Here is a 21522-nt window from a genome sequence, read left to right as displayed (position 1 = left end):
CCTCCTCCTGCCTTGGCGTCTTGTCTGGTCGAGACGCGCGAACAAGGAGGAACGCGGAATGCACTCTCCCCCCCCCCTTCTCATCACCGAGCACTGCTGCATGCATCCACATCTGGGCCAACTGGAAATTCACAGGATCTCACTGCATCACACATACCAGCGGTGGTCTATTCCGGGCAGCATGAGCGTGCAATCGGCCAAAGTAGTCAGCCAGTGTAAATAACTGACTGGTAGTGAGCCAGTTCCTCCAGCCGTTGCAGCGTATGGAGCGAATGGGCGACCGCTGGGCCAGAACTCGGAACCCACTACCCAAACAAACAGCCTAATCTTGTCCTTTCCTCGGTCCTCGGAGATACACCACTCCGTAGAGCCTGGTCCAGATTGGATTACAGGTTTATGCTCTCAATGCAAAAGCCTAATCCCGAATCTTCCGCTGTCCTTCGATACTGTCAACACTCGACGATGGGGGTCGGTTGGTCTTCGGACACGAAGACGGAGAGTGCGACGGGGGGTATGCGACGAGCGTCTTGTTCGTTCCGACAGAATGGATCCGGAGCTCTCGAGGTAGTCAGCAAGGCTGGGTCGATCACTTCTCTACATCAGGTGCCAAGCGCCTTGCATGACCGCACATGAAGGAGAATGGCAGGCCAGGCGAAAGAGGCCAAAGGCTGGTCGTTCATGTCGCACATTCGGTGCTTGTCATTGAGTATGACATAACCAATTGATTCGAGGTCCTCGTTCGCGACTCTTTTTCCTTTCTTCTCATGTCAAACGGGGACACTCTACGTCAGTCTGGTAGATCTGGTGCCATCGGTGGGCCATATCGACTCTCTGGGACATGGCATATTCACTCCTACTTCATATGGGGTTGCTGCTCATGACGTGTGGGCTGGCTGCGAGGCTGCGCACTGCATGCACACAGGACATGCAGGACAGGGGATGGGTGGATGGGAGGAGGCGATGCCCGAGCAGCAGCTGAGCTAGCTGAGCAGAGCTGCGCGCAGATCGGGGCTGCATTCGGGCTGCATTCGGCCCATGGCCCTCGGGCCTCGGGCCTCGGGCCTCGGGCGGATCTGGAGTGTGCCTGCCCTGCCTGCCCTGCAACTCCCAGACAGACTGTCAGAAACTACGGGTCGTCTGCGGACCTGACGTCGGCGTCGCATCCCACGGCACTAGCACTGGTCCGCTGCATCTGTCCACCCCTTCACAAAACCGAGTGAGTGCGAGGATTGACGTAGGTACGTAGACATGGAAGGCCCACTGCTACGCGCGCAAGAGGGACCTATTTCGCGACGCTGTGTCCAATCCCACCAGTCCCAATGTCAGGAGCGATGGAAGAAGGTTCATACACCGCGCAGACGACCCACTCCCATTCCCCTGGCCTGGTGGCCAAGACACGACTGGCGACTGACGCGCCATACGCAGACCTCCACGCTCGAGACGAAGCGAGTGGTAGAGGAACGAGACTGCTCAGAAACGTAAGGAGGGTGCCAGAGCACCCAGAGAACCCAGAGGACCCAGAGGACCCAGAGGACGGGGACGCCGATCATCCAGGGGCCATGCCTACCCTGGACTGCGACACTGCGTCCCCGTTGGCTCGTTGGTTGGTGCTGCGATCGCCGCAGAGACGATCACCACCTACGGCATAGACCGCCGACCGCCGGGATCCTTGTCCTTGTCCTTGGCTCTGGCTCACTCTGCTGAACGACTGAAAGATGCGAACTGTGTTGAGGCGATGCCGGCATGTGACATGAGAGGCGGCCGCTGGTGAGCTATCGGTGATATTCCGTGCAAAAAGACGTGTAAGCGAGGGTCCGTCGTCGGGATGTCTGCGTTCTGTTCAGGGCGAGGTCGTGCGAGCTACCTCGAGCTACTTTTGGAATGACTGCGCTGCAGGAAGTGGTGGGAGCGTGGCTGTGCGGAGGACGTGGTGAAGTGTGGTGGTGGGCGTGGCTTGTGGCACCCCAGTCTGCGTCGGCTTGTGGCGGCGACCGTCTTCCTCCCTGTGTCTCTTACCTCAGTATCTGGCTGCAGACTGCAAATCTTCGAACAGAGGATTTCTTGTGCAGTTGTCAGATGTGTGAGTACGTAGAGGCTTCACAGGGTGCCATGCTCAAAATATCCAAGGCAGATGGATGTCTATCCTGCAACTCATTTCTTGAGCTCACCTTCCTCCATGCAGCATGGAGAGGGTGGACGATATCCTCATCTTTGCATGCTCCGCACTCTGCCAATTCGGACACGGTGGGGTATCCATCATTCCAGCGACGGGGCATTGACTGTTCTCCTGCTCTGCAATTCGAGGAGACTCGGGGCAACTACTGCGTTGAACCGCAGGTGTGGTGCAATCCCATAGGCAATGTCCCACCAAGTGCACCAGGTGGGACGAGAAGCGTTCCGAAGTAGCAGATCTGTCCTTCCTGGGCTTGATATGCTCACCGGACTGGCTGGACGTTGATGCAGACTGAAGTTTGAGTTCGTCTTAAAGGAGCGCTGGAAGGAGGACTCGATCGGCAGATGCCAGTCCAATCATCCAAGGGCTGACAGTGGTCACGAGGGCGTCACAGCCTCTCCACTGCCCTTCACCGGCAGCGGCTACACTCCCCAGCACAGTCACCTGTCCACAGCAGACCATGTCAATCCCACTGTTCGACGGAATCGGTGCGGAAAGGCAACTGGCAAAAGACCAGGAAATGCCACCCATCCACGCTCTCGGACCACACACATACCGTGACAGCACGGCCATCAGGGAGGGATAACCAGGGTTTCCAAAGACCAGGAAACATATAGGCTGTCATACATGATCCTCTGGGTCGCTGCTGTAGGAACATAGGGGTTGACGACTGACACCACGTACGGAAACCATTCCAACGAGTGCCACACTGTCACGTGACCATCTCCACCTGCCTTCCTGTCAGCGCTCAAAGTTCTCGCGCTTGGATTTCCGGACTGCACGGTCAGCATGGACTCTTAAAGACAGTCCGAGCGTGTGACACTCTGTTCAGCGAGACAGTCCAAGCCATGCTCTACAAAATAGACAGAGCATGCTTGGGAGTGGCGGACCCCTCTTGCCAGCAGCCCGACCCCGAAGCCCATCCCCTGACGCCACCGAGCCTCCCTCCCCGAAACCTTTCGCTCGCCCCCGGCTCTCCTCCAATAAAAGATACAGCCTTCATGAGACTTGAAGCTTCCCGTCGGAGAATCGAACTCCGATCTCCCGCGGTCTGTCATGACAAGCGAGCATACTAGCCGTTATACGAACGGGAACTGGATGACTGGGTCCGCAGGGGCGGGGAGGCGTCCGACGCCGACGCCGCTGCTCGACGATGAGCTGAGATTCGTCAGTGGAGAGAAGCGTCAGTGTCTGCAAGGCGAGGATGGACGGTACTGATACAAATGCTGGCATAAATGATGGAGTTAGAAGGTACAATGCGGTCTAAGGGCTGCTCTACTCGGTCTCCAGTCGTGGGTGCGCTACTCGCTCTCGTTGCCCTCGGCGTCCTCGTCCGAGGCCCCGCCAATCTCGATGCCCCCCTCGTCCTCGTCGTCGCTCTTGATCCCCTTGGCCTCGCGCTTGCGCTTCTGCTTCGCCTCAAGTTTGGCGAGCAGCTTCTCGGCCTTGTTGAAGATCCCGTTCGTGGCCGCGCCGCAAGCATAGCATTTGGGGCTCTTGATGAACCGGTTCACGGCGCACTTCATGCAAAAGTAGTGCCCGCACTTGGTCACGACGGGCTCGTCGAATTCCTTCTTGCAGATGAGGCACGCAAAGGGGAGCATCTCCTCGTCCTCGCTCTCGGGCTCGATGGGCGCGCCGTCCTCGGCAAACTGCTGGTCCAGCTGCCAGCCGGCGAGATAGTCGCCGCGGTCGTGCAAAAACTTGCAGCTGTCGCCGTAGCCGCAGAAGCCCGTCTCTTTGTACGGCTTGCACACGTCCGGCTGGTAGTCGACCAGCGTGATCGTGCGGATGTTGGCGGTCGCCCGCATCGGGCCCTTGAGGGAGCGCGGGTCGTCGCGCGCGTCCTTTGGCTTGTTGATCGTGGGCAAGTAGCCCGATTTACCGTGGTAGAGCCCGTCGTCGACCGTGATCTCCCCGTCCTCGTTGACCTTGATGCGCTTGTCCTTGACCTCGTGCGGCTCCAGACCCTCAATGTCCCAGTTCGTCGACCGCGTCGCAAAGTCGTCGCCCTTGATCCCGCCCTCGTCGGCCTTGTATTCGAACTCGTCGAGACCCCCGGCTGCTGCGGCATCGTCTCGCCGCCGCTTCGTCCCTTGCACGAGCGGGTTCGCGATCGACGTCTTGTTCGGTCGCACGACGGAGGTCTCGCCACTGGCGTCCTCATCTGGTGGCGTCGCGGAGCGTTTCCGGCGCGACTGGTTCGGTCGTGATCGCGGGCCCTTCTTGAAAAGTACCGGCTTGGCGGGGGCGTCTGTCGTTGACATGATTGTGAGTGTGGAGATAGGTTGCTGCTCAACTTGGTCACCAAGAACATGGCCCAAGATTACATGCTTGCATCATGGACTGGGCTGCGATCGAGCGGGAAGTGTGTTGCTGAGTCATGGTCACGTGGGATAAACATAGGGAAGTGATAAGAATGTTCCCGCAAATTTTTCCACGTTGTGACCTGATTAGGTAATTTTCATGCTCGGATGGGAGCTGGCTAAGTAGAGGGAGACCAAAACAGACGAGGTGGGTGAGTGGATGGGGGGTGTTAGGGTGGTGCACCACCGTACGGTGAGGATTCACGACTCGTCCTGCTCGTCGCCACCACCACGAAAAGCTTTCGCATTGCAGACCAGGGCCTCCTCGTCATCATCCACTCCATCCATCCACCCATCGACCTTTCGTCCGCCCTCCCACCGTTTCCAACCGACTCCGCCCAGCTGATCCCCACTGCGCTGGCCGGCCCGGGTTGCCTCCGTGAGTAAAGTTGCGAAAAGAGAGACGAGTCGCGAAAAACGCATGCCACATACGGGGTTATGTCTTCCTTCGATGTGGACTTCTCTCATTGCTGCCACAACCCGCATCACGCCTGTTATCTAACGCCGTAGATAACTCCAAGAGACCCTCGCGTACCCCCGCCGCCGCTCTCCGCCGCCGGCATCGTCCTCCACCCCTCGCGCGCGCGCACCCCGCCGCCCGCGACATCTTCTGAAGTTTAAGGATGGAAGACCATCTCACCCCACAGCAGCAGCAAGACAACGACGCCGTCGCTGCCGCTGCCGCTGCTGCTGCCGCCGCCCAGCTCGGCTTAGGAGACTTACAGCCTGCCCCCCACCAGCAGCATCCTTACAACCTGCAGCAGCCCGATTTCAGTCACTCCACTCACAAGGACGATGGCACCCAGCATCAGGAGGTCGACGTCCACGGACTCGAGATCCCCGTGCAGGGCCAGGAGGATGTCATCCCCACTCAGGACACTGATCTCGATCTCAGCTTGAACCTCAGCGCACCTCATCATGTCGAGCCTCCCCCTAGAACATCATTTGGCAGGCCACCATCGATCCGTAAAGGTGAGTAGGCCAGCTGGTCTCCGCAAACGTGTAGCTGACTCATCCCAGCCTGTGACTTGTGCCATGCCGCCAAGCAAAAGTGTTCCGGAGATCGTCCCTCATGCACTCGCTGCGCTCAGGGAGGATGGGCCTGTGTGTATGCTCCGCGTCAACGTCGCCGAACAGTGCCGAAGGACCAGAAGCTCGCCAACGCTCTCGATGCCCGTTCCCACCTCTCGTCGCTGGCTGGGACGCTCGGCAAGAAGCGCAAGCTGCAGCGCGATGGGTTGGGTCTCGGTGGAGAGTCCATGGACATGCGGGTAGCCATGGGCATGGCCATGGACCTTGGGTTGGCCGATGAGGACGAGGACGAGCACCTCTTGACAATGACGGACGAGCAGATGGTGAGTTGCATCCCCTTCTTCGAAACTGACATCCCAGCTCGAGTCTATCGCTATCGACGGATACCTCGCGGATCTGCCTCTGGCCACGTTCGTCCAGAACCTGCCCCATAACGCGGCGCAGCAGCAGGCGACGGACTCGTTCGGCGGCGACTTCTCCAACGAGCACATGCCCTTCTCCGACATGGACCAGCAGACGTCTGCGCTCCGTGATGCCATCTTCTCGCTGCATGAGAGCGCGGTCGCGCAGCAGCCGGCGCAGGACGGCACCCAGGCCACCGACGGCACGCAAGACGGAACGGATTCGCAAGGAATAGACAACATTGACGAGTCGCACCTTGCCCTCCTCGACTTGTCGCACGCCAATCTTGGCGTTGAGCAGGACCAGACCGGCACGGACACGACGGGCGAGCTCAATCTGAACAATCTGAGCGCGCAGTACCCGGCCGCTTGCCAGCACGTCACGATGGTTCCCCGTGTCCTCGCGCTGTTAAACCAGCACCCTCTCGAGCCCAAGCCTGGGTCCAACACGCCTCTTTCCATGTACATCTTCCCTCCTTTGGCGCGTTCGCTGCGCCTGTTCCACTCGCTTGTGACGTGCCCGCACTGCTCGGGCTCGCCTCAGCAGACCCTCCCGCAACTCGCGCTTCTGTCGCGCACGACGACGATTCTGACGTTCCCCGTTCCGCCGCCTCCGCCTAACGCGGCGGGCCGGCCCTCGGCCCTGATTACCGTTCACGGCGCGCGCCTCTCGGGAACGGGCATCTCGGAGGCGATCGAGAGCCACATTGTCGGTGTCGTGTGGGACAGTTGGCGCGCGAGTGTGCGTGAAATCTTCAACGCGTTCGAGCGCAAAGCGCAGGACGTGATTCAGCAAAACGCGGCGCTCACCGCCGCGCAAGACGGCCAGGCGCCCCAGAGCAGCGCAGAGACGCAGCGCGCGGGCCTCATGTTCCAGGCCATGAGCCGCCTCGTGTCTGCCATGAACGAGGTTGAGCGCGATTAGATGTTTGTAACTTGTATATGCAGGGTGGTAAATATGTACAGCAGCGAGCGAAGCAAGCAGGAAAGCAGAGGAGTCATGCAGTACAGCATCAGAAGCGGAGTTGGACAGGCTTGCAGGATAGTGACCAAGCTTGGTCCAATTGCCGCACGCGGAATAGACAGACATGAGATATGACGCAGGACAGTCCCGCTTGGTGTCTGGTGGAGGTTGACCCCAGTGGCCAACAGACTAAACCCAGGCTCGGCTCGACATCGCACACGACCGACACAACGCTCGAGCATCAACTCACGCTTTTTTTTTTCCAAGTCGAAGCTCAGCCACCAGAACCTTCTTGATTTCTTGACCCGACATCGACATGCCAGCATGGACACGGTGAACCACATCAAACTGGTACGTCACGATGGATGTGGGCGGTCTCACGGATGGTGTGACATTGGGCATGGGTCCCTCAGTGACATCAAACTGAACAGAAGCCCCTGTTCTTGCGCTACTCTTGGCTCCTTTCCACGACTTCACACTTCAGTCCCGAAGGATATATGTGGGAGAAGCAGGGAAGATGCAGAAGCGGAGCAAAGGATCGGTGGCAACAGCTTTGAACTCGGGGGTTTAGCTAACAATCAGCGAATAGAGCGCACCTCGGCCGCAGCCGTGCTCCGCGCGTTGCTCCTGTCCATATTCTTCCAACGCACGCTCGAGAACGTAGTACCCGAAACACTAGATGTGTTTGACACGCACGTCGCCGTCGTCTCTGGCGCGGCGACGGGCACGAGTACCGCGCTCGCGGGGCCGGGACAGAAAGTGACCGAGATCGAGCGCGAGATTCACGACAAGGTCGAGGGGTTCGTGAGGACGTTTGTGGAGACGGGGAAGGAGGGGGGTGAGGTGAGTTCTACTCTGTACTCTCGCTCGCTGCGCTCGCGAGCCATGAATCGCCCGCTGTCTGCATCCGAGCTTCTTAGCGCTGTTGCTGCGTCAGGCTTTTAGCTGACACCCAGATCGCCGTCGTGTTCCTGCAGCGCAAGAACCGCAAGGGCTGGTTCGCGGTCACGGAGGCGCTCGTGCCGTGGGAGGAACACCTTATCAGCGTGCACTTTGTGACGCGCGCGACGACGACACGCAACACGCTCAACTCGGCGTTGATGCAGACGCTGACGTTCTGCTCTGAGCGGAGGGCCAATGTGCCTGCGCTGGTGGGGAGTCCGGTGAGTCTGGCTCTCTGACTGCTTAATGGCGTTTTGCTCGTAGCACGACGACGGGAATGGTTGGATGGTCTGGGGGGCTGTCTTCTGGCCGAAGACCACGATGGACTGGAGGCGTCCCCCTCCCATCTTTCGCCCAAGTCCCACCTCCCTCCCGCTGCAGATTCGAGTATCGTCAGCTAACAGGCAGGAACAGAACAACCTCTCGTACCAGATCCTCCTCTCGCCGCCTCCGCCGTCCGAGCTCTTTCCCCCGTCCCCGCCCAGCGGGCCTCAGCGCTTAACTTCGCCCCCGCCCCAGCCTTCCTTGACTGTTTCGCCCAGCACGGCTGTCGCAGACAAGAGCGAGGTGGGGTATCTCGGTCAGGCAAAGGATATCCTGGCACTCGGGCTGGGCGTGGTGAGGAAGGGCGAGTTCTAAGTCTTCCCGCAGTGATGGGATGCTCATATCGAGCTTCGAAGTCTGATTACACAGAGCGGGCAGACTTCCGGAACGCAAAGAAGAGCTCGCATACACGCGCGGGCCGTAGAAGACAGATCGTTGTACGCAGCCGCTCCATGGCGACACTACACATAGCGAGGAGAGTTGTACTACCCTTTGGGCATATGTATGAGAGTCTTTTAATCGACCCGACAGCACTTGGCTTCAAACGTGGCACACAAAATCTCCCGAAACAACCTCGTCAGTATTTCTCAAGTGCACATCAGTGTCTATCTAATCGGACTGCATCCAGGAGCCATGATGTCAATGAAGTACATGGGTCATGCTAGAACCAGAACCGCAAACCGCCGCGTCGTAGATGTTATCTAGTTCTTCCTGCGGAAAGAGCAGCCTGAGGAATGTTAGCTTGTGAACGCACGAGAAGCTGGCAAACTTACCCTCAGTGAGCTTGGCCTTGCCGCCGGAAGGCTGGCAGAGGACGGTGGCGCACGAGCCGCACTGGACAACGGTGGAGGCGTGCGAGAAGACGGTGGTGATCTGGAAGCATCCAGGGCACTTGACGTCCATGAAGAACGAGTTGGGCTTGGGCACAATCTTCTTGAGCTTGTAGGTGCGAGCCTCAACCTCGGGGGAGGGGTGGAGAAGGTCAACAGCGAGAACCTGCGATGCGTTAGCGCGACAGTTCGGTACCTAGCTGGCTGCAAGTTGGAGGATGGGTTGACGGGACACACGCGCAGGCTTCGCTCGATTCGGCTCGTTGGTTCATGACATGAATCACGTATTCGTCGTTCGTGTCGGGGTCGATGTCCGTTCGATCGTATTACGGCCGCTACGCAGGGTGTCGGCGACGCGTACACACCATGCGATCATAGCGACGTCGGACGGCGGCGACAGGAGGGCATTCACCAGGGTACAGCGAGGCACCCGCTGCTTCCCATGACGCTTGCCCACCAGTCACTTCTATCGGTTCCGTCTGTCTTCTTCCATGCAGGATTTCGGCACGGATCAACGCATAGCCAGTGGCGAGAACAGCCGCAGTTCTGCGCACGATTCCGCCGCGAGTCGATGGCCGAGCAGTGCAGCGTGTTGGTGCGGTCCGGAAGCGGGGACGAGTCGAGTGAAGATTTTTCGGGTCCGGAGCCACCAGAGTCGGTCACCAACTTTTGCAAGTACAGTCACCTCTCTGCGGTCCCCGTGCCGTTCTTCCGCTCCTGATCGCGACCAGCGCACCGTTCAGCAGCTGGCAGAACCAGCAGGTGAACAGCATAGCACTGATGCACAACCCAATCGTCCCCTCTTTCCGTTGTCAGGTGGTGGCACGAGACCAAGCCACCTTCATTCCCACACCGAAATCTCCACGCAGGCCTCTCATCCGTCCAGCTCTTTTCCGCTGCCAAAAATCCTGCCCTCGCCGATCGCACTCGGTGCGTGTCGATTGCCGTCTGTCGAGATGTCGATTTTGTCGAAGTCATGAACCAAGTTGACCGGGTGCGATATGCCGCGAAGTGTGCCCTCGAAAACCTTCCCAAACTTGCGAGCGCGCCGTTTTTTCGGGATGCCCACCATTTTGTATCGTTTTCGAGCTTTGTGTGTGAAGAATGTAGATTCGCAAAGTGCTGAGAGAGCGCGCGAGCGGTTCTTCTGCGAGCGTTTTTATAAGTCGAAGACGATGGAGGAGGTTGGGGGGCAGAAGGTGGTGATAGTCTGCATGTGCCGTCCGCGACTGCAGCACCGTCCCCGAGCAAGCACCAGGGACGCTCGAGGTTGGACTCAGGGTCCACCACCAGTGCTCTTTCGCCGAGCGTGTGGCAGAAGTTTGGCACGACCTGCGTCGGACTTTAGGACGCCGTGCCTGATACTTGGTGCGTGCCTGACAGCCTCCTCCCGCGTACGCCCGACAGAAACGGATCGTGCCTGGCTATGACTCTCCTATGTCGGGTGGCAAACGTCATGATGGGAGGGGCGGTAAGACGGCGCTGACGAAGCGTTGGAGTGCATCCTGAACAAGGTTACATTCACCGCTCTAACTATCTTACACATCTGGCAGCTTCTACGATGGGAATTCCGCGCTCACGGAACATGCAGATCAGGTACAGTGGCCCATCGCCGAGCATGCCACCGGGCGGAGCAACGTTGCGTTCGCCGGAACAGGCAGTAGAGCGCGGGGAGGGGGGGAGTCAGGTCCGTCCCGCGGGGGTCGGGGGTGATGGGCGGAGCACGGCGATCATGACGTTCGTGAGGGGCGTTGGGTGGCGATGTCCTGCTCTTTTGCCCGCGTACCAAGCTTTCCACCTCGGAATACTTGGTCAGCGAGTGCGATCGGAGACCCCCGCAGCGGTGACATTCCACAGGAGGTGCGATCGCCCGATCACAGAAATCCTTCACACTCAGCGAAGCGAGTGCACGCCCTTGGCGCCGACGGCAATGTCCGCCGCCTTGCCGCCCGTGACTGCCTTGCGGTGGCCGGCGATCTGGCGCTTGCGCTCCTCGTTGAACGTCTCCTTGTGCGACTTCTTCTCGGCACGGCGGTTCGCACGCTCAGCCTTGACGGCCGCCTTGCGCGCGCGCTTCTCCTCCGCACTCTCGCCCTTCTTGCGCGCAACCGTCACCTTGGGCGCCTCAGTCTCGGTCTCCGAGCCGGAGTCTTCCTCATCCTCTTCCTGCTCCTCCTCCTGGATCGCAGCAGCGGCCGCGGCAGCCTTGCGCGCGGCACGCTCCTTGGCCTCCCTCGACGACCGCACCCGGATCATGCCGGGGTGGTTCTCGGTGTTGGTGTATGTGGCTGTTTGTCAGTTTCCGTCGGGTTCAACACAACTCACAGAGAATCGTCTCAACGTCCCACTTGTCCTCCTTGGCGGGCTCGATCTTGGCGCGCGGGATGCGCTCCTTGTCCTCCTTGAGGGGTCCGCGGTTGAGCTTCTCCAATGCCAGGATGCGCCGCCTGTTCTCCTCTTTGCTGAGTCCTTCGTCTCCCTGCTCGAGGGCTGAACGGAGGACCTTGAGCTTCTCCGGACCCGAGAGGGCTGTACCACCCAGCGACTCGCGCATACGGTTGCCGACGACCTCGTAGTTCTCAAGGAAGTCGTCCATGATGGCATCAAAGTCGTCGCGCGTGACCTGAAGCGGCTCTCCAGGTTCAAAGTCGCCGCCCTTGAACATGCTAACTCGCGAGGCGGAGGACATGTAAGACGGCGCGATAGAGACATCGTCATCGTCGTCCTCACACCACTCGTCGTCGTCGTCGAGCTCGTACTCGCGTTCAATCCGGTCGAACTGATCGTCGAGATTGCGCAGGTTGTTGTTCCTGTACACGCTCGCGGACGACATGCTCATGCCTGAGGCGTCGGACGGTCCGCGCTTGCCGTGGCGCTTCTTGCCGCCCTTGACAATCATGTCCGGGAGTCCAGAGAGCGAGCCGACCGTGTCGGCCATCTCGGAGCGGTTCTCCTCGTCATAGTCCTCTCCCTCTCCAGACTCCCATCCGCCGTTCGAGACGGGGGCGTTCGGCCGGCCACCCGCCTCCTTGAACGCTCGGAAGCGGTCCTCCCACGTCTCCTCGCGCGGCTCGCCGTCCTCCTCGACCGGCTTCGGCTTGCCCTCGGGTCCCCACTCGTGGAACTCGTATTCCTCACGGTCGTACTCGTCGTACGCCTCGCCGGTACCGACGAGCTCGCCGAAGAAGTCCTCGTCGTTTCCGTCGTCCTCAATGAACTCGTCGTCGTCGAGCGCCTCGAGCACCTGGCGCAGATGCGGGTCCATGTCGGGGTTGAAGCCCTGCAGCTCTGTGGGAATGTTCTGCTGCCTCTCCCGCACCTCCTGCAGTGAAAGCTCGTGCTTGGACGCCATCACGTCCTCGGGCATCTTGAACATGTCCTCGCTCCGCCCCTTGCCCTTGCTCCGCTGGCCCTGGTTCTTCATGCCCTGCGCGACACTCGAGCCTCGCGGCGCCGGGAGGAGCACACTCTCAAAGCCCTCCTCGCCAACGGGCTTCAGATGCTGCATGTAGTCGTATTTGGAGTCGTCGTACGTGATTCCGTACATCGCAGCCTCGCCCTCGTTGTCGCGGATCTTGGTCTTGTCCATCTGGTGCTCGAGGTCGGCGAGCGTCACGGCGCCCTGGCGGTCAGCTATGGAGCATGAAATCGAAGCTTACCTTCTCCTTTCCGGCAACATTGTAGCGCTCGATAGGCTTGAAGACCTGCTGGGGAGCATCGGGGTCGTTGGCGAGCGGGTCGCGGACGGAACGGTGGACGAGCTGGAAGTGCTGGGTGCCAGGCTGGCGGTAGATCGATTTCTTTGTCGGGGCCATGGTGACCTTATGCCTTCTTCTGTAGTCGTTTCGTTCTTCTCGTTACAAGTCTAGTATATGTCTAAAAGGTATATGCACTGTGTTGCGAGAGGACGGCAGAAAGTGAGAATGCAGCTATCAACAAGCGACTGCAGCTGGTGGCCACTGACCTCCACTTCCAAAATTCTTGCGGCCTGCGCCTGACGCTGCACCCAGGTTCAATGGCTCCAGCCGAGCGGCGGCAAACCGGCCAAGGACATTTCGTCAGCCCCTTTCAGCTGCAGGTGGCCGTCTCAACACTGCGAACTCTTGTTTTTGTAACCACCACATTACACAACCATGTCGTCTCTCTTCGGATCCAGCGGTGCCGCCACCAGTGAGTAGCCCAAGCACTCTCGACCTTGTTTCCGTGGCCTGCATCTCCAGCTGGTGCAGTCGGCTCTGTGGCGCTTGAAAAGTCGGAGTGTCTGAAGAAACAGCTTGCGGCCCTCACTCTAAGCTAACATTCAGCTTCCCAGCAGCAGAAGGAGCAGCTCAAGCAGCAGATCCAGCAGGAGCTTGCTGTTGCCGGTGCTCAGCAGCTCATCAACAAGATCACTGAGAACGTGAGTAGCGATATCAGCCATTTGCCGTGGAGCGCGCGTCGAGACGGTATATTGTTGATGCGGAGTACCTTGCTTCGGCAGCCTTGAATATCTCGACCCAGTTCTATGGCCGACATAGGTTGTCAAGGACGACGCAGCTCAGCTGTGTAGAGATCTTTCAGCTAACATTAGTGCTTCGCCAAGTGCATCACCCGCCCCGGCACCTCGCTCGGCGCCTCTGACGAGCGCTGCCTCACCCAGTGCATGACCCTCTACATGGCCGCCTTCGACCAGGTCTCGCGCTCCTACGTCGCCCGTGTCTCCAAGGAGCGCAACGCTGCCCAGCAGTAAACGTCTTGCCCTCCACTAACCTTGTCGGCATTCAAAATCCTGGCGTGAGGGCCTCAAGAAAGGTTACTCCGCCGGACCACATGGCGTGTGTCCTCTGACGCTACGTCTTAAAATCACAATGTAGCATCTATGCATTGCATCCACTCTCGCGTCCTTTGTGCTGCTAATGCAAAACCAAAATACATGATGCTGTCTGAAATGGATCTATGGTATCTGTGACGTCTACTCATCGCCCTCCTCGCGAACGACGGTGTAGATCTTGCGTCGGTTGCTCTCGACGGCGTCCTCCTTTGCGGCCTCCTTGAACATGGCCCTGAGGACGGCTTCCCGTGCCTCGTCCTTGTCTGCCTTCTCTCCGTTAACCTCAATGTTCTCGACAATGTTCTCAAACTCCTGCGCATCGGCACGGGCGCGCTTCGCCGGCCGCTCGTCCTCGTCCTCCTCGTCCTTGAGGGCGGCGAGAATGGGCGAGAAGACCATGCTCATGAGGCGGGTGTGCACGGTCGGTGTGCGCGTGTTGGCGGCGAGCTGGGCAAAGGGCTCCAGCACCGAGACGAGGGGGACAGGCTCCTCCTTCTCCAGCTCGTCGAGGTAGACGTCGGCAAGATGCGTGGCCAGCGACGTCGGCACGCTCTTCTCCCGCCACGACATCGGCCCCCGCACCGCGGTCAGGATGCTGTTCACCTTGCTCACGGCGTCGGCGTTCCATCCCTCACGCTGTAGCAGGCGGAAGGTGGCATTCACGTATCGACGGATCAGCATGTAGTACTTGTCGATGCGGAGGCGGTCGATGCCACTCCACTCGCGCACGAGAGCGGTCCAGAAGCCCTCGAGGAAGGCGAGCGCCGCGTCGAGGCGCGCAGCATCCCCTCCGGCCGGGTTGATGAGGAGCAGAAGGTTGGCCAGATCCTGCGCGAGCGCCTGCTGGACTAGCGGCTTGTCAGACATCCAGAAGCCTGTCGTCAGCTCAACGTCGGGTATTCCAGCTACGCACAGTAGAACAGTCCCTTCCACAGCTTGGCCATCTCCGTCTCACTCAGGCGCGTGTATCCGCTCGGTCCCTCCTCGTCGTCCTCGCCCTGTCCTCCGCGCGAAAGGAAGGCAGTCAGGTTGCGCACCGCCTGGTCGCGGACAGCCTTATCTGCTTGTCAGCTACGCTCGCTAGACCCGCAGCTCACCAGTGTGCGACAGCTGCTTTCCGAGCGGGAGCGCAGCCTCGGTCTTCGGCTCGGCGCGCGCCTTGCCCTTCATTTTTCTTGATGGCGCCATGGGTGGTGTTGGTGTTGTTGGGGTTGATCGACGCCGCAATGTTGTTGAAATTCGCTCACTGCAAGGCAGCCGGATGGAGGTCATCTTCAACTTTTGGTGAGTCACGTGCAGCCTGACGCCCTACCACGTGGCGATGAAGGTCCCGACTAGTGTCTGAAAGTCTATTTCGTCATGTGCCTCTACGATGGGTTCGTGCGAACACGTAGAACATTAGCGAGCTGGACATGCATTGCCAGAGCGTCTTCAGCGCAACGCGGAGGGGACAAGGCATGCAGGGAGAGCAACGAACGAAGACCCGAAGTTGCCTGATTCGGAGACTAGCTCCTGTCGCCATGGCGAGATAGGGAATGTGGGGCCCACTCCGCATCTCGTTGCCACCGGCCAGGCTTCAGCGTCATGTTAGGTCCTTCGAACGTCGGCAACTTGATACCGCTCACTTCTCATTACTACTTCGTTCTCCTCATCTTGGCTTAGACAGAAGCACGCTCCCCAATCCCGGAGCACTCTCATCAGAGTGCTCAGTCTTTCACTTCCCCCAAACGACCTCCGACCGACCCATTCTTGATCCCTCTCACCGTCCGCGCACCGGCTCGAAGTCCCCGCCATGCCGCGCCTTCCTCGCAAGATTCATCAGACCGTCAACTCTGGTCCCCGCAACTCGACCCTCAGGCCATTTGGACCTGACGCGTGGAGTCGACTCGACCGTGTCCAAGAACTGGGGCCGGAGGGCGAGGGTCATACGGGGTGTGTTAACGCATTGTGCTGGAGCGACGATGGGTCGATACTACTCAGTGGAAGCGATGATACAAGGTGAGCTACTCTATCGTTTTCGTTTAGCTGACCCTAAGAATTTGCATTTGGACAGCCGATGACAGACACGACACACCGTCCACTTCACCGCACCCGCTGAGGCTGAAGGACTCGATCCTGACTGGCCACCGCGGCAACATCTTCCACACCAAGTTCCTCCCGAATGCGAATACGACGACGATCGTCTCAGCTGCGGGGGACGGGGATATCAGAGTATATGAAGTCGAACGTCTTACTACGAATCAAGGCGTAGGCATGAGGTCAAGGAACGAGCTCTGGGGCGTCGATGGGCCAGGGTGAGTTATTCGTCTTCTGAACTGAACTAACAGCAGTGTGCGAGTACTCAAGTGTCACTCCGACCGCACGAAGCGCATCGTTACTGAGTCTTCTCCTTCACAGTTCCTCACCGTCAGCGAAGACGGTACCGTACGCCAACAGGACCTTCGACGTCCGCATACCTGCCGCTCCGACTGCCCAGATCCTTTGTTCCGGGCACCCGCAGGAGTGGACCTGTACTCCCTGTCAGTGTCGCCACTGACGCCCTACACCTTTGCAGTGTGCGGTCAGACGGACTGCATCTACATCTGTGATCGACGCATGACTGCGCATCAGGTGCCGAGCTGGGGTCCGCACACCCGGCAAGCTGGGCAGGTGTCCTGTGTCCGCCGCCTCGGACTACCGGAGAAGGAGTGGTCGGGCGTCTCGAGTCGAAGCCGGGCGTACAGCGAACGTCATGTGACGAGTGTCAAGATGAGCACGGATCATTCGGGCGAGGTTGTTGGTGCCATGGCCATGCACTCGACGAGTCTGTTCTCGATGTACGACGATCCGGTCACGACGAGCATGAGGTCTAATGAGAGCGGTGTGGTTGCCCCGAACGGCAAGCGAATGGGGGCCAGTATCTCAAAGCGGAGGCATTCCGGGGGATCGGACGAGGACGACAACCCTCCTAGGTCACGGACTAAATCAGCGGAGAGCCCAAGGCAGTCGAACGACCATCATACCCGAACAACACGGACAAAGCCGATCGACGAGGATGACGACATGCGCGAGTTCCTCAGCGAGCTATACGAGGACTCGGCAGAGGAGCGTAGAATGCGCGCCGCTCAGTTCCTGTACTCGGACTCGGAGTCGGACAACGAAAGCAACGCAGCCGAGCCGTCGACCGCGGCTACCGTCGGTGCGACAACTGACCAAGCGTCAGTCCCAGCAGCGGAAGAGGATGACGAACCCAAATCGGGCGGAGAAGACGAGCCGCCAGCCCCGTTAAGTGATCCCGAAATCGACGCCGAGGTCCGCGCCGAGGCCCAAGCTGCCCAGCGCCTACGGCGCATGTTCGCCAACCTTAGCGACGATGAGGATAACTCAGACGACGATGAGGAATCCATGGAGCTCGATACAGTGATTGACTCCGAGTTTGATGACGAGGACGACTTTGACGATGATGACAACTTCTATTGTCCCGGAGCTCTGTCCTCGGACGGGCAGTTCAAGGATGTGCCTCTCATTCACCCGCGACGAATGTACAAGGGAGCGCAAAACTACGAGACAGTCAAGGACTGTAAGTTTGCTGCTTCTGCGGGTGCTGAACTGACCTCAGGCAACTTCGTTGGCAACGCCTCAGACAAGGTATGCTCGGGCAGCGACGACGGCAACTTCTTCGTCTGGGACAAGCTCACGGGCCGGCTCGAGGGTGTGTGGCAGGGCGGCCGTGACGTCGTGAACGTCATCGAACAGCACCCGACCCTGCCCATTCTCGCCGTGGCTGGTATTGACAACACGCCCAAGATCTTCGCGCCGACCGCCCAGCCGCAGAAACCCAGCTTCATCCGCACACACATGGCGGACCGCATCATTGCGAGGAACTCCATGCCGCCGCCGTATCACCAGAGCTCTAGCATTGACTCGACGGCTCTCCAGTTCCTTAGCCACCTGTTGCGTGCTCGCGGGAATGCGAACAGCGAGGCAGACCGTATCCGCCTCATGAGCTTCCTCCGCTCCACGGGCGTGCACCTTCCCGACGATGACGAGCTGGACAGCTGGCCCGCGCCGTAAGCTCCACTGTAGATGTAAAGTAGTAGCAAAGAAGTAAAACCGCCATGTACAAGTGTAAGAAGACGTCTTAGACCGAGCCCCATCGTTCACCGCCGCCTCGAAGAAGCCGAAGAGGTCAGGTCGCGTGCAATTGCTTCCGCTCGTTGTCGTTCAGCGACGGGTCGACGAGATTTCGGGACGACAGAGGTGGAGGTTGACCACTTGCTCTTCTTCCGTACCAGCCTCATCCGACCTCCATCTCCGCGTCCTCCGGAGCGATCGCATCATGCTCACCCAGATCGCACAGCTTGGAGGACCGGGTCCGGTCACGCTGGCCTTTCGGCAGATGGCTCGCCTCCCGTCGTCCATCGCTACGGTGTCGGCTGTGAGGACCGCACATCGAGCGTCGGCTCCCACTCGTCTAGCTCCAGCGAAGCCCAAACGCAGCCCGACGAAGAGCAAGAAGCCAAAGGCTGCATCCAGACCTTTGACAGCCAAAGATCCGACCACTCAGCCGCCCTCTGAGACTGTGATTGCGGCCCTTCCGCCTTCAAGCCTCTCTAACAAGAAGGCCAAAGAGGACGACCTCATTCGGTACCTCGATGCCCGTGAGCTCGAGCAGAGTCTTCGCATCTGGAACGACTTTCTCGTGGCCACGGATGTGTTTCGAGATCTTCAGCCCGAAACGTATGCGAAAATATCCAAGTTCATCGTCGAGACTGCGTCCCGACGCAATGGCTTGAACATCGGGAGATGGGCGGCGCACGATCCCGAGCGGCTCGAAACGCTCCTGCATATGGCGGTCGAGGCTTCCGTGCATGACAACTGGCGGGGCTTCAATGCTCTGCAGCTGGAGCTGATCGGCGCCGGACGTCCGCACGACGTCGTGTCCGCGTACGGTCAATTCAAGGACAGCCTCTTCGCGCACCAAGGCAAGGACCCGAAAGGTCTCGTGAGCTGGTACCGCGAGGAACGTCTTGCATCTCGTCTGACGGGTGACGGTCTCATCCCGCTCATGCTTGGCTACGTCGCAGCCCAAACGATGCTGGGGCAGTTTGACCACACGGTGCTCATCTCGCTGATGGACTCTGCGTTTGATGGCCGCCTCGTGCAGCGCGACAGGCTCGACCTCTCTGCGCTCAAGTACCAGATTCGTTCTCCCGCAAACCAGGGCGCGAGCGAGATTGTCTGGCGCCAGTTCCTCGCCAACATTGACAAGGTCACGCTTGCGATTCAGTGCTACCACTCCAAGGCGCTCGTGACGCGCATCCGGGCACTGGCGCGGCACGGTGACGTCGCCAAGGTCAACTGGCTCTACGAGTCGCTCATGAAGGCGTCCGTCGGGCCCGATCGCTTCATCATTCCCGTCGACTCGGCGAACAGGACTGCAAACTACAACTTTGTCCCGCTTGGCATGGACGTGTGGGGTAAGCTCAATGATGCGGGCACAGCTGATGACAGATGCGCTAATCGACGCTTACGCGAACTTCAAGGACGTCGACCGCGTGGTCCACATCGTTGAGGTCGACATGGCGGCTCGATATCCTCGCATCCCGACGGGCGGATACGGTGTTGCGCTACGCAGCCTTTCGAGCCTGTCCTCCACGCGGTCCAAGAAGACCCTTCAGCAGCAGGCCGAGAAGAAAGTCGCCGAGTACTGGGCCGCGATTGAGGCGAGAGGCGAGGACATGACGCTCGAGAGCCTCGACAACCGACTCGAAAGCCTGTCGAACCTAGGCAAGCCGGCTGAGGCCGAGAAGCTGTTTCGGCGCGCGGTCATTGCCCTCGTAAGCAGGGGCGAGGATACGGTAGACTGGCGCTCGCGCCTAGCCGGGCACGTCTTCAACGCCTACTGCCGCGCCGGCCGGATCGGGGACGCGGAGCGCCTGCTGCAAGAGGTTCCTACTCCTACCGGGCCGCCGTCCAGTTATCACCGCCCCTTCACGCTCGGCGTGCTGCACGCCCAAGCAGAAGACAACGTAAAGCGCAAGCTGTTGACGCAAGTCCTCGCGCGAATTGGGGATGCGCACGTCGTCGGCGCGGACTGGGGGCGGATTCTCGAGCTGCTGCTCAGGAGCGGATGGGACGTCGTCGGCACGACGGACGCGATAGCGACCAAGCAGGAGCTCGCGCCCACCGTCCCCGCACGATGGTGGTACAGCTTTCTCTCCGGGCTGACGGGGAGCAGCGCGCGCGGCGTGCGCCCAGCAGCCCTAGAGGCGGCGATCCACGTGCTGCGCTCCCACTTCCCACGGGGCGAGAGCACGAGCCCGACGCTGACGGTTCTGGCGTGGAGCGTGGTGCAGCTCGCGCTGGCAAGGAGCGACGCGCTGTCTGCCGCGGAGCGGCATGCCGCCATGGAAGAAGTCTTCGCGCTGCTTCCCAGCCACATTGAGGCGAATCAGATCCGCGCGCGCGTCATGCTCGCCTCACTTGCGAGGAAGGACGGAACGGGCGTGCCGGAGGCGCTGCACCAGTGGGAACTCATTGAAGACTGGGTCCCGCCCGTCGTGTATACCGACACGCTGAAACAGCTGCTCAGACTCGGACAGCGCGGCGTTGCAGAGGACCTGGCTGCGCGTATCCCAAACACGAACCGGTTCCGACACGTCGCGGCGTTCGCGAGGGAGAAGCGTCTGGTCGACCACGCTGTCCGGGGCTTGGAACGGTCGCACACTGTGGAAGTGGATATGGACGAGATCGAGGAGCTGGACGAGGAGGACGGGCAGGACGAGGATGCATAGCTTGCCATGTGCATGCTCGCATCAAGACGTTTCAACATAGGACACCCTCCACTCAGACATGCATCTTCTTCTTGGCACTCTCGCTCTTGTGCAGCAGTGTTTCAGTCCCAACGGATAACCTCGTTTGAGATGAGTGCCTCAGCCTCGGACCGTCTTTGGCGGATGAGTTGCGTGCGCCCGCGTGCTCATCTCTTATGATATCTCGGAAAGCGGACGAGGATATTACACGCGGAGTAACTCGGAACAGCTCGCAGTAGCTCGGCGTCGCACGCACGCACAATCGCAAAATCGCACAAGCGTATGCATACTGGACCGAAACTGTCGCACTCACACGCACTGAGCCGACCCGATTCCGCGGCTCGAGGGTCAGCGCTTGCCCAATGGCGATCCATCAACATGGCCAAAACGGGGTCGACGGGGCTGGTAGATCGCAGCATGTCCTGACACTTGCCTCCTGTCACGTCGCGGGTTCCTTGCTCGGGTACACTTGCTGCATGCTGCTGCCAGGATAAGATAGAGCCTTCCTAGTTCCCCTTACGTTAGAAGAGTAGGCTCTGCACCTACCCCAGTGCGACCCTGGGTGGCTCTCCTCCTGCAATTCTACTCAAGGCGAAGGCTTGCCGTTTTATTCACATTACTGGTGCTGGTCTGTCGTTGATGCTGACACTATCTTAGCTCGTTGTTATGCCATCAGACTGCGGTGTCAGTCGAAAGCTAGACACGGCGGCATGTTCGGTATCACCTGCACATCATCGCGAAACACAAGCTCGAGTCTCGAGCCCTTCTCGCATGGCCGGGCAGTGGGTCATTGGTGCGCTCGTCGGCGGCGCAAGAGGAGAAGGAATAAACTCTGCCCGCATACAAGCTTAATTCGACCCCGACATGAGCTCTCTCCTCACTCGTC

The 21522-nt window shown here is 59.7% G+C and overlaps 9 protein-coding genes and 1 non-coding gene across 10 annotated transcripts; 5 read left to right on the top strand and 5 right to left on the bottom strand.

Annotated features, from left to right (window-relative positions):
* Positions 1–1319: 1319 nt before the first annotated feature.
* On the top strand, positions 1320–1649 carry A1Q1_03658 (uncharacterized protein; the record flags this gene model as incomplete). Its single annotated transcript, XM_014328272.1, has 1 exon — positions 1320–1649. The coding sequence occupies one exon, from the start codon at positions 1320–1322 to the stop codon at positions 1647–1649; it is 330 nt and encodes a 109-aa protein (XP_014183747.1).
* A 1538-nt stretch (positions 1650–3187) lies between these two features.
* A1Q1_t022 lies at positions 3188–3267 on the bottom strand. The gene has a single exon. It is a non-coding gene; the product is annotated as a tRNA-Asp (tRNA).
* A 207-nt stretch (positions 3268–3474) lies between these two features.
* On the bottom strand, positions 3475–4440 carry A1Q1_03657 (spliceosomal zinc finger-containing protein; the record flags this gene model as incomplete). Its single annotated transcript, XM_014328271.1, has 1 exon — positions 3475–4440. One exon carries the CDS (start codon positions 4438–4440, stop codon positions 3475–3477), a length of 966 nt encoding a protein of 321 aa, XP_014183746.1.
* A 722-nt stretch (positions 4441–5162) lies between these two features.
* A1Q1_03656 (uncharacterized protein) lies at positions 5163–6897 on the top strand (the record flags this gene model as incomplete). Its single annotated transcript, XM_014328270.1, has 3 exons — positions 5163–5511; positions 5560–5894; positions 5938–6897. The coding sequence occupies 3 exons, from the start codon at positions 5163–5165 to the stop codon at positions 6895–6897; spliced, it is 1644 nt and encodes a 547-aa protein (XP_014183745.1).
* A 363-nt stretch (positions 6898–7260) lies between these two features.
* Positions 7261–8517, top strand: A1Q1_03655 (uncharacterized protein; the record flags this gene model as incomplete). Its single annotated transcript, XM_014328269.1, has 3 exons — positions 7261–7779; positions 7893–8099; positions 8143–8517. 3 exons carry the CDS (start codon positions 7261–7263, stop codon positions 8515–8517), a joined length of 1101 nt encoding a protein of 366 aa, XP_014183744.1.
* Positions 8518–8903: 386 nt separating this feature from the next.
* On the bottom strand, positions 8904–9400 carry A1Q1_03654 (40s ribosomal protein s27; the record flags this gene model as incomplete). Its single annotated transcript, XM_014328268.1, has 3 exons — positions 8904–8929; positions 8976–9198; positions 9398–9400. 3 exons carry the CDS (start codon positions 9398–9400, stop codon positions 8904–8906), a joined length of 252 nt encoding a protein of 83 aa, XP_014183743.1.
* A 1525-nt stretch (positions 9401–10925) lies between these two features.
* A1Q1_03653 (cytoplasm protein) lies at positions 10926–12847 on the bottom strand (the record flags this gene model as incomplete). Its single annotated transcript, XM_014328267.1, has 3 exons — positions 10926–11320; positions 11358–12654; positions 12692–12847. 3 exons carry the CDS (start codon positions 12845–12847, stop codon positions 10926–10928), a joined length of 1848 nt encoding a protein of 615 aa, XP_014183742.1.
* A 318-nt stretch (positions 12848–13165) lies between these two features.
* On the top strand, positions 13166–13761 carry A1Q1_03652 (import inner membrane translocase subunit tim13; the record flags this gene model as incomplete). The annotated part of the gene is made up of 3 exons (XM_014328266.1): positions 13166–13202; positions 13337–13431; positions 13603–13761. 3 exons carry the CDS (start codon positions 13166–13168, stop codon positions 13759–13761), a joined length of 291 nt encoding a protein of 96 aa, XP_014183741.1.
* Positions 13762–13983: 222 nt separating this feature from the next.
* A1Q1_03651 (rRNA processing-related protein) lies at positions 13984–15030 on the bottom strand (the record flags this gene model as incomplete). Its single annotated transcript, XM_014328265.1, has 3 exons — positions 13984–14690; positions 14756–14902; positions 14940–15030. The coding sequence occupies 3 exons, from the start codon at positions 15028–15030 to the stop codon at positions 13984–13986; spliced, it is 945 nt and encodes a 314-aa protein (XP_014183740.1).
* Positions 15031–15634: 604 nt separating this feature from the next.
* Positions 15635–20618, top strand: A1Q1_03650 (uncharacterized protein; the record flags this gene model as incomplete). Its single annotated transcript, XM_014328264.1, has 8 exons — positions 15635–15840; positions 15906–16136; positions 16240–16266; positions 16319–16397; positions 16453–17891; positions 17949–18259; positions 18300–19276; positions 19326–20618. 8 exons carry the CDS (start codon positions 15635–15637, stop codon positions 20616–20618), a joined length of 4563 nt encoding a protein of 1520 aa, XP_014183739.1.
* Positions 20619–21522: the final 904 nt, after the last annotated feature.

Source organism: Trichosporon asahii, assembly GCF_000293215.1.
Source record: "Trichosporon asahii var. asahii CBS 2479 unplaced genomic scaffold scaffold00004, whole genome shotgun sequence".
Classification (NCBI taxonomy): Eukaryota; Fungi; Basidiomycota; class Tremellomycetes; order Trichosporonales; family Trichosporonaceae; genus Trichosporon; species Trichosporon asahii.
Note: the sequence above shows the minus strand (reverse complement) of the source record. Positions and strands in the feature narration are given on the sequence as shown.